A 14,854-nucleotide genomic window follows, 5' to 3' on the forward strand; every position below is an offset into this window, starting at 1 on the left:
ACATTTAATCAGAAAACAAATTTCATGTCATTCGTTTTAACACCTTTATCGGTACACAGGTGTATACATATATGTTTGTATGCATACTATATGTAGCTATATGAGTACACACATTTTAAAGAATGTACATTTACAACAGACGTGTGTACTGACATATAGGCCACACATTTCTGGAATGCAAACATATGTTTTGTATTTCAAAATCTTACAACTGGAAATGCTGATGTAGTCATGCTAAGCATTAAAAATATGGAAGGTAAACAAATGGAAGGAAATGAAGGACATTTGGAAATAGTCCAACAATGACTTAGAAAATAAAAATGGCATTGCTTGTTAAAGATGCAGTATCCCTTTTCTTAGTTTGAATACTCCAGCAAAACTCTGTAAGAGTTGTAAAGAACTTCATTCGGGAAAACTTCAAACCAATTTGTACAAAATTATCAGGCAAAGCCTAAACATCTCAAATTCATGAACAAAACTGCTTAGTACTCCGTTTTTCAATAAAATATAATGCTGCATTTAATCAGATTGAGATAATGATGGCTGTGCATATGACTTAATAAACCAATGAAAATGCAGAAACCATTGTTTTATTCACTTTTCCATGTAATAAGCTACGGTCAATTCAGGTACCAAAAGGGATACTACATAATGGATCACTGATTATGCACACTACAGAAGATGATTCAAAAGGATCGGTTTTCAGTCCCACCAATGCTACGTGAAGTGTGCTTATGCATGTTTGAATGTGTCAGGGTTTTTATAGCTGCTCCTGTCTTCCTTACGTGAACTGCCCTGATGCACTAGATGGACCGAATTAACTCAGGCATACAAAGGTTTTCAGTGATTTCTGTAAAAGACCTTGCCTAAAGTCGTTAGAAAAAAAAACCCCTACCCACTTTCCCTAAGCTGGGGGGAAGAGAATGGCACACCTAGAACACAGACGTCAGACAACTAATTAAACTACTATGATGAAACATTGCCAAACATTAAAGATTCATTAAACAGGTTAATTCCTCACCTATTTTGAATACAAAACAGTGCAGGACTTTAAGAATGTTATGCGCTTTAGAATGATGATCAAGTATCATTCCTAAAAGGGTACTGACTTCAGAAGTTCAGAGAAGGGAAAGGAGAAAACGGGGTATTTTTAAAATATCATTTCATGGACGTTACTAATTTGTGTTCATCAAGCAATTCAGTGGTGAAAGTATGAGTCTAAAAGGACTCTGGATGCAAGAGGTAAAAAGGATAGGTAAAACAAACACATTGAAATTTAAACTTTTTTTTTTACCTGCAAATCTGGAACTGACTGACATTACACCAATGGTAGACAGTTTCTCTCTCACACACACGTGCACACAGCGTCCTCTGTTATATGTAAGGGGGTCACTGCACCACGTGCTGAGAAGGTGCACGACTTCCCAGCGTGCCTCTTACAATAATGCTATAAGATAGATTTCTTCCTGAAAGCTGAAAACCAACTTTTTTTGTTTTTCAAAAGTTGTGTAAATAAAGAAAATTGGCTGACTATGACTTTTTTGCATATGATGAGTTGGACCTTTTGCGTATGTGTTCATTCTCAACCACAGAGTTAAACAACAGAGAAAAGTAAAAGCACTTTTGGGAAAAATCACATATGTAGCTAACTAACACAGAACACTATAAGCATACCTAATGTTTCTAATGCAGACGTTTCTTCTCCAAGTTATATATCTCCAGGAATAATTGTAAAAAGGCAATACATTAAAAAAAATCTAATGCAAACCAGTAATTATAACATACAGAATCATCTTAGGTGCAATTTTTTTTCTTAATCTTTAAAAATAATAGCAAGGCATATTTCAGAGGAACATTAACAATATTTACAAATATAGTTTTCCTTAAGACTTCTGCAAAAGGCAAGGGAAGGGAATGCAATGCACGCACTACTGGAAGACAAAAGTCTTGTTCTACTCAAGCGAAATCAACTTGTGTCCTGCAAAGGGGACCTGCCAGGAAAGGGGTGCACAGAAGGACAGGAATTGGTTTTGATGCTATAACTACGGATTTATAGAACCGTATTATGAACATCTATGCAGGTTAAAAGAGTTGCAACTACTGGTAAACTAAGAATTTTAAAACTAACTGAGCAATAAGGTAGCACAATTTACTATAGGAAGGAGCATTTGGGTAAAGAGTCAGCATTGTACAATGCCAGAAGATGGCGATATTGCTTACTGTCTAAGAAAGCACTGAAAAAATTAAAATTAATTCAAATTAATACAGTTTTAAACAATTTCATGCACTAAAGACTTGCTAGATAATTTTACAGAGATGTGGTATGACCTTTAAGAAAAAACTTCCAGGTTTACAGGAGCATAAACAGAGGTATAAAATGACATTATTTTGCAAGTTGGATAACATGCAGATACAAATAACTCATTAGAGCTGCATACAGAAAAATCAAATTCATTAGGTGATTATAACATGAAAAGTGAAGTAAGTTTTTTCTTCTTTGCTTTTAAAAAAAAAAAAAAAAGGCTCCATGAAATTAAATTCCACTCATTTTAATATTCTGTACATTCCTCCAACTGCAACTTAAATCTACTTGGAAACAAGTAAGTATGACAAAATGTATAGGTATTGGATCCCAAATGCAAAGACATCCTCTCTTTAAATCCATTGTAAGAACCACAGCAAAAGCAACAGGAAATACAAAGGACTCATCCAAAGCCTGACGTGAGCTACTAGTCCTGAAACGTTTGGGGCTTTTTTAATTAAAAAAAAAAAAATGCCTGTAAAAAATACTTGTTTAGTCATTGTTTGATATGGAGAAAAAGAAGAGGGATCAGCAAAAATAATTTTCTTACCTTTTTTTGACGATCAATATGACAACAAGGAGAAGTAGAATGAATACCAGAATTCCAGCACTTATTCCTGCTATTTTCACCACTCGATCTGTTTGTTTAGCTGGATCCGGAATCACTTCAGGTTCTTCTGTTGCTGCTGCTAAATGAATTAAAAAGAAGATGCTTAAATGTGTAAGAAAAGACAAGAAAATCATTATTGGTGATAATTTCCAAATATGTGTATTTTAATACGGCAGCCAGAATTTAGATACATGCATCGTGTTTATACACCTACACATATACATATATAGACACCCTATAAATTTTGACGAATATGCCATACATTTGCAACACTAAGTAAACGACTATATGTGGGTATACAGGTGCATATATATATAACTGCATGTATACAGAAGTACATACACATCTCAATTTCCCAACAATTTACTGTATTAAAAAGCAGAAGGCAAAGCAGAGAAAATCAACTAAGTCATCGTTACTCCCTTTAGGTTTATTTTTTTTCAGATATTAAATATCATACCTTTAACATTAGATTATGTTAACTCACAAACATTAAGTTAAACCCTCTTTCCCAAGCAGCAGTCAGCACTCTAAACTCTAGTCCTTCTCTCCTTTACCCAATTTCAGTCCACTTTTGTACACTAATTCACTTTACAGCATCTAGCCTAAGTTTTGCATTCTACTGGGAATCTTGATTCTCCAAAAAAAGGCAATCTACAAAGCCAAGCCTAAAGTCAGCACTAGTTTTAGTTCTGCTTATAGGCCCCGATAGAAAAAAAACCACTGCTCTACACAGAGATGGAACCACTCCATAACACAGATGAGTGGGCTGAGGCCGCACGTTACAGCAGCGAGGGAAACTGAATATGTATGAAAGCACACAGCCATTCAGTTTGCGCCTCTTTGCATCACAGCCTGGTGTACAAAGGATCAGGAATATGTTTTTTTTCAGCCTGGCAAAAATTTTTAGAAAAATATATAAATACGTTGCAGCCAGGGGTAAAATCTCATGAGGTGTTTACTTGTAAAACAGGAAACAGATATTCAGTTCTCTAGTTCTTACTTCCTAAGGTTGTGGCTTAGCACTTTGCCTTTCCCCTGCTCACAGGCTATACGGGTACGCGTGCTTGCTTTCTCTCTGACCTGACTTCTCCCACTCTCCACTCAGCATGCAGCAGATGCCACTTAATCTCTTCCCGCTCACAAGCAGCTGCACATGGAGTTGTTACAAGCTGCTGCTATCATCATGCCTATGTCATCACAAAGAAACTGCCCTTTACTCTGAAACCAGAAGGCTTTTTAACAGACCATCAAAACAAGCAGAACAAAAAATGAGGTGAAGTCACACCAAGAGAAAGACTACTACTCCCTGAAAAATCCGTGGGCATTTAAGAAAGTCACCATGGGTAATTTCTGTCTAATACTTACTGGTTTTAAACAGGTTATGCAGCTTGTTTCTATTCAAGTTCCATGTGCAGGAACCCACATTATCTTCCAAGGGAAGGATCATGCTGATGTTTAAAATCACTATTACTTCTTTCTGTAACCTCCATTTCAGCGGTATGTGGACCACTTACTAACAACTTACCCTCACAACAACCTTCTGAGTTAGAAACATGCTCCCTTCCAGACATCCACGCAAGAGCTAGGCAGACAGTGAGAGAACTGGCAGTGCTTTAATCATAAAACTTAATCATCATCATAAGACTTCATCATCATAATCATCTCTCTCCCCTACAGCTTGAACTCTGTCTGCTGAGAAATACTAAACGGTTCCTCCTTTGTGTAAATATATGCCTGCAGGCACACTTGCATACATACCCTATGATTCTAACTCAATACTATATATTTTGTTTGTATTACCTGTGTTGCTGCAATGCCTACGTGTAACAGTCAGGATCAGGTAAGTGGTGTGTGTATGCGTAGCTGCGTACACACAACACATACTCATATACAAGGCAGAATTAGAGCTGGATACACTATGATGCTGTCTAATAGGAGAAACAACATGGATAACTTTTGAGGTGGAACTGGAAGGAGAAGGTGTTCAAGACTCTCAGTGCTTAAAATGAATCAACTCCCAGCCTATTAGCTGGGCTGGATGTGACAAACACAAACAAACATTTGATAAGCAGTAGAGTCAAAAGGTCAATCAGTAGAGTAAAAAGATTAATCAAAGCTAAAATATAAGTAGCCTTATATGCCAACAGGAAAAAAAAAAAAACACCCGTGCTTGCTATATGGGGTACTAAGAAACAGCAAGGATGCAGGAAGGGTAGAGAGAAGAGCATGCAGGAGCAGGATAATTGCTGTGTCTGGAATTGCCATGAGTACAACATGAGCGCAGCTGGTTAGCTCTGACCTAAGCAAAGGTAAGAACTACTCAAGGTGCAGAATAACTAAGGCTTGAGCAAGAGATTTAGTTGTGCTGATGGAGATTTAAGTCCAGGTCTTTGAGAGATTTCAAAATATGAATCAGAAGGATTGGATGTGACCTGAAGATGCACTTCAAAAGTTGGAGGCTCAAAAATACATCCAGAAGTACAGGCCTTGATCAGGATGGTGTTATTTTCATGGGAGTATTAGTGAGTGACGAAAGAGGGGAAAGAATTGGAGACTTGTTTCACACTTCCCTGCAGAAAGACACCACCTTCATTGTTGATAGAGCAAGCTGCAATGTAGGTGCTTCTCAGAGTCATGTTTAATGCTACGCCTTGGTCACTCATAATCTTATTTCATTCAGAAATGTTACCTTAGCTAAACAACTATACACACCTCAGAAAATCCAAAGGTAAGGTTAACCAAGGGAGTTTACTTATTTGCAAATACCTATAACTTAGGCGCTGGTGTTTCATTATATATCCTGTAAGAAACGACTGAATTTGGATCATCAGTAACTGTTAAGAATGCAGCTCTGTCCAACGTTTTAGAATAAAAAATGGAAAGCCAGAAGGATATCAACTGCATCTTCATTTATTACAGTTTCCTTACACTAAGAGGTTTGAAATAAGAGATAGTAACTCGTTCCACAAGCTTTAGTGCTGCTTAGGAGATAAAGCTGTTTCCCACTGGGTGTGTACCACAGAGTCCCAGATTAGTGGAGAAAAATTATATTGCATAGTCCTAGACTAAGCAAACGTATAACTAGAGGCTGAGACTTCTATATCCAAAATGCTAAAATCTATAAGCGAAAAGCTACCCCTCTCCACAGTATCAACAGAAAAATTGCTTTGGACTTAAATAAAGCCAGGATTATTATATGTATGTTTCCATCACCAGATAATATATGCATTCTCTAGATTAAATGTTACATTTGGGGACTATATGAAAGCAATTATATATATAAATCATGCTGTAATATATTATTTATCTGTACGTGCATTGTATGCTATGAAGATATTATGTTGAGGAAGCCAATGAATGTAACATGGAATCATTTAATAAAATTTATGAATTTGAAAGTATTTTATATTACTTGTGTTTTAATTTTAATAGATTGTAATAAGAATGCATGAGCTTACACCTACACAACCCAAAGGACAAAACCATAGAAACCTTGCGCCTATGCGTTAAACTTATGCATGTTTGTTCCTTCTGATTGCTGATAGCACAAGGACTGCAGTAGCAAGAGAAATTCTGCTTACTCTGAGAATTTGCTCTCTACAAGACTGTTAGGATTTTTCTTTCTCTGAAGTGGCTCTTCACAGGCTGAACTGCTGGTTTTGACAAACAAAGTAATTCAACCAACCAAGGCTTCAGCAAGGGCAAATCTTGCCTAACAACCCTAGCAGTCTTCTATGACAGAGTATCTAAATCTGTGGACAAGGGAAGAGCTACTGGTATTATCTAAACTTCTGCAAGCCTTTCACACATCATCATTCCCTCTAAATTGGAGAGATGCAGTAGTTAAAAATCAAATTATTTTTATAAACCTTGTTAACTACTGTATATTTCTAGACAAGGTAAAAATGGTCTAAAATTCCTTAAAAGTTACAAACCCACCTGCTTTACTAATTCCCAACATTCCTTTTTAGTAATCTAGTCCTGCAATCTTTTCTTGTATCTTATAGACTGTATTAAAAGTAATTTATCGATTTAAAAAAGAACCTGGAGTGGTAACACAATGATGATCATATGAAAATGGCCTCCCAATTGGCTATTAATTCCCTAGGCCATCCTCACTCTAATAGACCTCAAATAAGTGTTAATTTTTACAATATCCTTGCACATTATTATATTTTTCAAAATTTGACCCTCTAAGTCTAAGAAGAGATAACCCTGCAGTTTTCAACCAGTGCAAAGTCATCTTGCAGAAAAATGCAAGAAGATTTTTTGATAGGAAACAGGCAGTTAACCACATTCACCACCTCCCTGCCCCCCGTAGGAATAGCTGCCTACACAGAAGCTTTAGCAGCTACATGGGAGAAGAGCACTGGATTTAGCAACTTACCCACTAGTCTTTCTTCTGAACTAATGAACAGTAACAGCAATCATATTCCACAGTCCCATTCGCAAAGTTCATAAAGTAACTCAATCCATTGATTCTGGCACTATATTTTGCCAGCAATAGCCACCATATAAGAACTAGTTTTCCTTATTTTCATAGATACTTAAGGGCAATATTCAATCCATTGACTTCATAAAGTTCAACTGTGACTAGCACTGAAACAGACTAGGATTGCTAATACACTTGGGGACAGTAAAATCATAAACAGTTGGTGAGGCAGAGTTCATTTTATAATCTGCTGTTCCTCTATACTTTTAAAAATGTTTTTAATCAAATACATCCAAAAATCCAACATTCATTTGTAAAATTATTGTTTGCCTAATACACATACTTAATTCTTAAAGCATACCGTGGCATAAGGAATCCAGTCATGCCATACATTGCTTTCCTGACTTCTCCTTCCTTCTGTATCTCAGAATTTACACCCAGCCTTGCAAAATTGTCAGAGAATTTATGAGACTCGGCACAAAATCTATGCCTTCCTAAGGAGATGGTGCTGGAATCAAGATAATTATATTCTACTCGCTCATCCAAATAGAATTATTTAAGCAGAAAATTTTGGTAGGAATTTGCACGACTGCTGGTATGGTACCACTTAGAGAACAGCTAGCCTTCTAAAAGACAGTTTTTAAACCAGAGGTTTTAAACAAGATTTTATATGTAACCTTCTTGCCCTACCTACCATTTGCCCCTCTTAACATTCACAGTATTTTATGATGGGTTTCTTCTGTGTGAGTGAGAGAAGAAACTCTGTTTTACGCATGATTAAAGCTGCTATTTTATTACACTGCATTTTCTTTGAATGCTAATTTCTGTTTGTGGCAGATCTTTGAATTCTCACAAAACAGCGTTGTTGCTGCATAGCCTGATATTCAAAATAGCTTTGCTCAAGATAATCTGTTCTGCAGATTCAAAACCTTTTAATTAAAACCAGGAATGATGTCTGAGTGAGTTAATAAGGTAACATCAGGATAACATCAAATGAAGCTGGAGTTCCAGCAAACTCTGGCGATACGCGAGTCTAGCACCTGAGAAAAGGGCTCTTTGAAAAACTAAGTGAGATTCTCTGATGAATATTTTCCTTTGGACTGGTCTGCCCTGTGTTTTAATCACCTGCTGAGAAAGACTGTTCTGTTGCCATCAGTTTTGTTTTGTTACTGCTTTGATAGAATGATAATCATTGTGCAATTAAGGAAATTTTTAGAAGTCTGAAAGTTAATTAATAAATTCAAGTTCAGATAGAGAAGATCTGTAACTCCTTTTAGCTTAATTATGTTTAAAAAAAATAAGAGTCTCAGCTGATTCCATTTGATGAAAACACTCGAATGTGCTTTTCCAGGGATGGGTGAGAGGGGATGTACAACTTGTTGCTGCAAATTATGCACATGATTCATGAGGGCTTACAGATTTCCTCATGAGAGTCAGTTTGGTACGCCACTGGTTTCTCTTTAATATTTTTCTTTTTGAGGTTGAAAATTGGAAATATGTTTACTGGGAAAGGAATGCTCATAATGGTCCCTTCTCTACAGCTTCCAAAGAGCTTCTCTCTTGAAATGCAGCTTCCGGCAGAAGGCAGCATGCCAGAAATTCACTAGGGTTCGGGTACATCTAATCTGTTGCTTCCAGGACTGTAAATTACAGCTTTGTAGGGCAGCATTATTAAAAAGAAAAACTGTATTTGATTATGAACTGAAAATGTGATTCCCCAGGCTGTGCTTTGAAGTGTCAGGTTCATCCTTGTCACCACGGTAACCATGGTCCATGGCTGCCCCAAGGAAACGAGTTTAAGTGGCTCTGCTGGTGAAAAAGGGATGCTTGGCACCACCAGGCTCCTCTCCATCTCCTTATTGGTCCTGAAAGAAGAGGGTAGTGAGGCAATGCTTGGATAAAATCTGCTGCCCCACTTTGTGTTATAACATACTGTGTCTATCTCTGTCTTCATATGTGTCTGTCGCTGGGGGAAGAGGGAGGTGTCAGAGATGCTACCAGCTATGCCTAACAAATGGGGTCCTCAAGGCCCCAGAGCTCTGTGATATTTTAAGTCCCCGTATGAAAAAAATTAGATACCACTGTACTCTACATAAAAGGTCACTACAGCAGAAATGGATAGACACTGTTTTGCGGGCCCCTGCGGCTCCTCCTGAAAGAGCCTTTTGATCCCTCTCAAAGGATGGCTTACAAGTAAAAGTGAAATCGATACAGCTTCAGGCCAACCTCTAGTCAGATTTGGGATGGTATAAGATGCTGTATAAGTACAGAAAATCTCACAGGTGGCTCTGCACACAAGTATAGTACCATGTAACAAGCGACTCCCTGCTTACACATCCTGCTTCCAGATAATGCAGAAAAATAGCCTGAGCTTATGCTACCAGTTGTTTTTAAAATAATGAACATGCAGATTATAAATATTTATATGCATTCTTGATGAATTCAGCAAACTAGCACAGCTTATCTTGCCATGTCATAGTGAGAATGCTACCTGGAAATTCCAGCAGATTATATAAATTTGTATACAAAACAATAGTTTCTGACTGGTATTGTTAAGCCCTCAGAAGTGTAGATATACATTGTTTTGATAAGTGATATATAATTTAAAAAAAAAATCAATCCCATTTTTTCTAGTCACCAGCACTTTCAGATCAGTCCATTGACTGGTACTATTTTGCTAGGAAACTACAAGGAAAATTGAAGCAGGGAAACTAAACACCTACTGCTACCAGGGACTGAAATCCAAATTAATGAGGACTTATTCTTGCAATATTCCAATTAAACTCACAACAATGAATTTGAAGATGGTAATGTCCATGAATTTATAACCAATTATGAAAGAGTTGACCTTAAAATATTCAGAAGTATCAAGTGAAAAAATGCTGAATCCATTTACCTCACTAACTGTGAAACCTTGGAAATGTGCAGACAAACAGAACCAAAGCAGGAACAATGCTGAGGAGACAATGTTCTAGTAACAGTCTGCCCTGCTGCCCGCAGTTCACATTTTAAAGAGTCGATTAGTGCATCCAATGCATTTCTACTACCCCTGCTGTGAAGACGTACTACTTCTGCACATACTTTGTAGACACTTTACTAACATTCGAAATACTGCAAGGACAGGATTTAGTTATAGGGAATTAAGGTGTTTAGTGTGTCTTACAACCTACAGTTCGTAAGGCTTTTGATTTGCAAGCTATTATTCTAACACAAGAGACAGTTTTACATAGACATAACTAAAGTAGCTCTAAACGAGCCGGCTCAATGAGTCCCCAGTACAAAAAGAGTTCTGGGTGAACGCAAATGGCAACTCTGACAAAGTATTTTACGTTAAGGTGCAAGTTGAAGTTTCTCTGTCAGCTTCTACTTCACTTATTTTAACTGGGATAGGACATCAAATAAAAATGTGAGTTAAGGTTTCTGAAATGGTACCTCTCAAAGCAAAGAGCAAACTCCACATGGGGAGGAACACATCTTTCCCATGTGTTGCAGAGAGAGGAGTCTCCTGCCTGCAGCGCATCACGAAGTCCAGGCAGAGCCGTGCTTGCCTTTGGAACCATCAACTCAAAAGTACAGAACAAATGATGTTGCTGGGTTTACACAGTGCAAATATAGCCCATGGATAAATGAGTCTATTCATTAGTCTGTTTGACATCTGAAGATCCATAAGACAACCTTTTTTTCTCTCCTACCCTCCTGTCCTGCATTACCTTCAAAATAAATGAGAACAAATGAGAACAAATCATAAAAAGAAATCAGATTATCGTATTTTTTGAGGGTTGATGCTGTGTTTTTTTCCATCTTTGAAGCTCCCTCTCAGGTCACCATTTCAGAATTGTCACCAACAGTGCAAAGACCAGAACATCACCCTGAAAAAATCCTAATCTGTGCTAGAACTCAGGTTTGGAAAGCTACCAGATCTCCTAAAATACAGATTGTGGACAACACAATGTAGTCTAAAACACTACTTCTCCCTTAATTCCTGGCAAGGGGTATTGGTCAAGAACAGTCCCCTAACCCTCTAATCCACCTGATCATAATCATTTAATGATCACTTGCTGGATGGGCTGGTACTATTTCTTAAGGTCACAGTGATTACTTCCAAAGTACAATGGGTCTGCTGTTCGATCTCTTGTAACATTTTTTTCCTGTGAACAATAAAGGAAGTCAGCCTTTTGGTAATAGGAACATTTATGACTTAGGGGGGAAGTGTTAGTGTTTGGCCACATTGCAAATTTAATCAACTTTCAAGTTGTATTGTGAATAGTCAGTTCCCTTTCAAAAACGTGTTTTTAAAAATAAATTCTCACTTGATATTAATTATAAAATTTCAGCCATGCAAAACACTGCATTAATTAATTATCTGTTTTTGCAGTGACTCCTATATGTCTTGTTAGCTCAGAATTAAACCTGAAAAGAAAATTACTATAAAATCAATCTTTGGCAACAAATACACAAACCCCCTCATCTTTATTGTGCTTTTCCACCAGGTAACATTTAAAAAGTTTAGCAGAGAATGTACCTTGTAATGATCATTATAATTATATATGCACACAACATCATTTATGGGGAAAAATATCACTCTCAAATGTCTGAAGTTCAATTTTGCCATATTTATTGAAAATATTCTGTGAATAACTTCTGCTAATTTAAGCAACTATAAAATTGTAAGCGAGAGTTTACTGGTGGTGTAGGAACTGTAGAGTTATTGTAGATCTGTGCAATTACACTTAAGGAAGCATGGGCAGCTTAACTCTCCTGCACCACAAAACTGCAAACTTTTAAACCAAATTATACTCACGCTAGCTCACAATACAGAAATTTCCTAGATGAAAAATTATCTTAGATCAAATGCAGTGCTCATAACATTGAGGATGAACTCAAAAGACAAAGGCAATGAGGAGGAACAGAAATAGTGTTTCCTTCATACTTTCAAAAAAATCAAACCCACACAGATTAAAGTTTACACAGTGCTAAAACTAGTCTTTGGTAGCACCCATCCATTATTAGTATCCCAGTTTCTTACTGTCATGACTGCCAGCCTTCAGTATGTTGATACTTTTTCAAATAAAGGAAAATAACCAGTGTAGGTACCCCAGAAGAATCAAAAATGCTTTCTTTCACGTGAATTCTATTCTTCCATCTAGAGAATTTATTTTTTGCAATGTCTTCTGCTATACAATACTTCAGTGACATGTTTCAGTATCTATAGGAGTCTACTGGGATAGGAGGGAAACAACACAGGATGTAGCACTGGTGTGCTACACCCATGGCAAAGAACCTTCCTTCTCTTTAAAATCTTCCCATCTGAAGAGCATCCATTCTCAGGAAGTTACGTGGAAGAGAAGAAGAGTTACAAAAACTCTTGCCATCCTCCTGAACTCCTTAGCACTAATAGGTGTCCAAGCACCCGGAGGTCAGGAAGCACGAGGGAAAGACAAACACTCTCTTCCGAACCAACTGAGTATCACCCAGCTGTACACTGCAGCAGGCTGCAAGTACTGCGTCAACCATTATCCTAATTATGCAGTTGCTCCTAAACCTGCTTATCCAAATATATCTGAAAGGTCTTGACAGCACGTTAAGCTAGGCCACCTGATTTTGCACTAAAACATCAAAGCAGCAGTGCTTATCCATGCTAGTTACCAGCTGTGATGTGAGGGCAACAGCCTTGAGCTGACTGAAAGCTTTGACATCTTCCGCTACACCAACCATTTGCAAAACAAACAATACCTAAGCCTTAAACACTATGTAAGAAGGCACAAGCCTGTTTATAGGCTTGTTTCAAGTATCTGACTTCTAGAAATACAGCTGTAATGGCACAGCAACATGTCACTAGAGCAATGACAACTATATGAAAAAAATACATTGATGTTTGCAGCAGGTTGATTGCCATTGAATAGTGAGTTCAGATGAGGACCTGTGTAATGGCATTAAAAGCCCCTTGTATTGTGTCACTGCCTCTCCCTAGTGGCATCTCCTAATATTTCTAACATTTTAAAGAAACTTCTAAGCAGGAAGAGGTGACAGCCCTGTAGACTACAGAATAAAACACTCCTGCATGAAAGAAGACTGTTTATATCAATTGCCACTTTCTGAACCTTTGGCTTAACTTCTACAGATTTTTTTCTTTTCATACAGAAGTCTTGTTGCCTTCAAACTTGGAACTCTGATCAATTTCTCTTTTCTGAAAGAAGTATAAGACTTATTAATTCTGTTATTCAAGTAAATACACAAAACCGCAGTGGAGGAATCATATGTAATAGAGTCCCCATGATAAGTTAGGTAACTTTTCATGCCTAGTATTACACTGGCTCATAAAAAGTAAAGATTAATCAGTTTTTAATTGCACAAATCTTATTCTGACAGAAGGCAGCCAGGTTGCAGGAAAAGTAGTGCTGAGGTGTGCACTATGCAGAACTAAAAGGTATGTTTGGAAATGGATTTGTGGCCCCCACTGCTGTGTGTTCTGTGGGTAGTGGAGCATTTAGTTGATTTATCCAAAGAATGAAATTAGCTGCTCTGTATTGGATACACCTTGAGCTGTTGCTTTGCCAGCTAGATTTTCCAGGAAAATACAGCTGTATCAAAGGAAAAAAAAATGAATGTATCTAACAAAGGCTTCAAATCCACACAGAAGTCAAAATAAATGAAGCCAACTATAACATGCAAATATTGTATTATGATTTATGTAATGGGTTGCTCGCAAAGAAGATTACTGCACTGGTATTTATGCTTTAAATCTGGTTTTAGGCTTTTCAGTCGGTTGTGATCTGATTAAAATATGACTGATTTGGAGGAGAAAATCACCTTAAACTGAAAGAGTGCCAAGAACTCTTGCAGATGAGATGGCAAAAATATCTACACTGAGGCACCAAGCTTTGCCTAATAATGAGCAAAAAACAATTTGCATTTTAAAATAGGACAAAAAAGAAAACCCAACCTTGAATTAAACGAGGACTGACATGAAAACAACGTGCTTTAGTGTTCAGAGACAAAGGTGGACACACACCTGTATGTACCTCATTTAGATTGCCCCTTTGGCAAAATATGACTTGTGATTTGAAACACAAAGGCCGCTCCACAGTGCACGCTCCCATTTACAAGTGAGTAGTCCCGGCCATCCACAGTGAAAAAGGTTCTTTCTTCTTTTTCAGGAAATGAAAAATGGCTTTAGTCAGCGACTGAATTGATATGACTTTTATGAATGACTTACTTCTGCTTCTTACTTCTTAAAAACCAGGCAAAATTATCTATCTATCAGCTTTCTTAGAGACAGCTAGCCGAAACTTGCAAACTTGGGCAGAGGAAGTCACCCTGACATATTCAGAAGGCATCAACACAGGAGATGACTTTCAGATGGCTTGAGCATCTCAATCAGATGAATTGCCATATTTGAAATATGCTTGAAAAGAAAAGTACACCTGGGAAAACATATTACCCAATTAATGCAATGACAATATCTCCAAATAAGACCTCTTCTTCCTTGACTGTGGTGTAACAACAA

At 37.4% G+C, this 14,854-nt stretch overlaps 1 protein-coding gene across 9 annotated transcripts in view; it reads right to left on the bottom strand.

The window, feature by feature from the left end:
- PTPRK (protein tyrosine phosphatase receptor type K) overlaps positions 1–14,854 on the bottom strand; it is a 402,963-nt gene that overhangs the window by 34,801 nt on the left and 353,308 nt on the right. For 4 of the 9 annotated variants that reach the window (XM_054061575.1, XM_054061577.1, XM_054061576.1 and 1 more), the window contains exons 14-15: positions 2,853–2,991; positions 1,675–1,716 (exon numbers count right to left, since the gene is read on the bottom strand). In XM_054061575.1, coding sequence (XP_053917550.1) covers positions 1,675–1,716; positions 2,853–2,991 — 181 coding nt within the window. The remainder of the gene's footprint in view (positions 1–1,674; positions 1,717–2,852; positions 2,992–14,854) is intronic. The other 5 variants (XM_054061580.1, XM_054061579.1, XM_054061578.1 and 2 more) reach the window with 3 other exon arrangements.

The sequence above is a fragment of the Cuculus canorus genome, chromosome 3 (assembly GCF_017976375.1).
Source record: "Cuculus canorus isolate bCucCan1 chromosome 3, bCucCan1.pri, whole genome shotgun sequence".
NCBI classification, from domain to species: domain Eukaryota; kingdom Metazoa; phylum Chordata; class Aves; order Cuculiformes; family Cuculidae; genus Cuculus; species Cuculus canorus.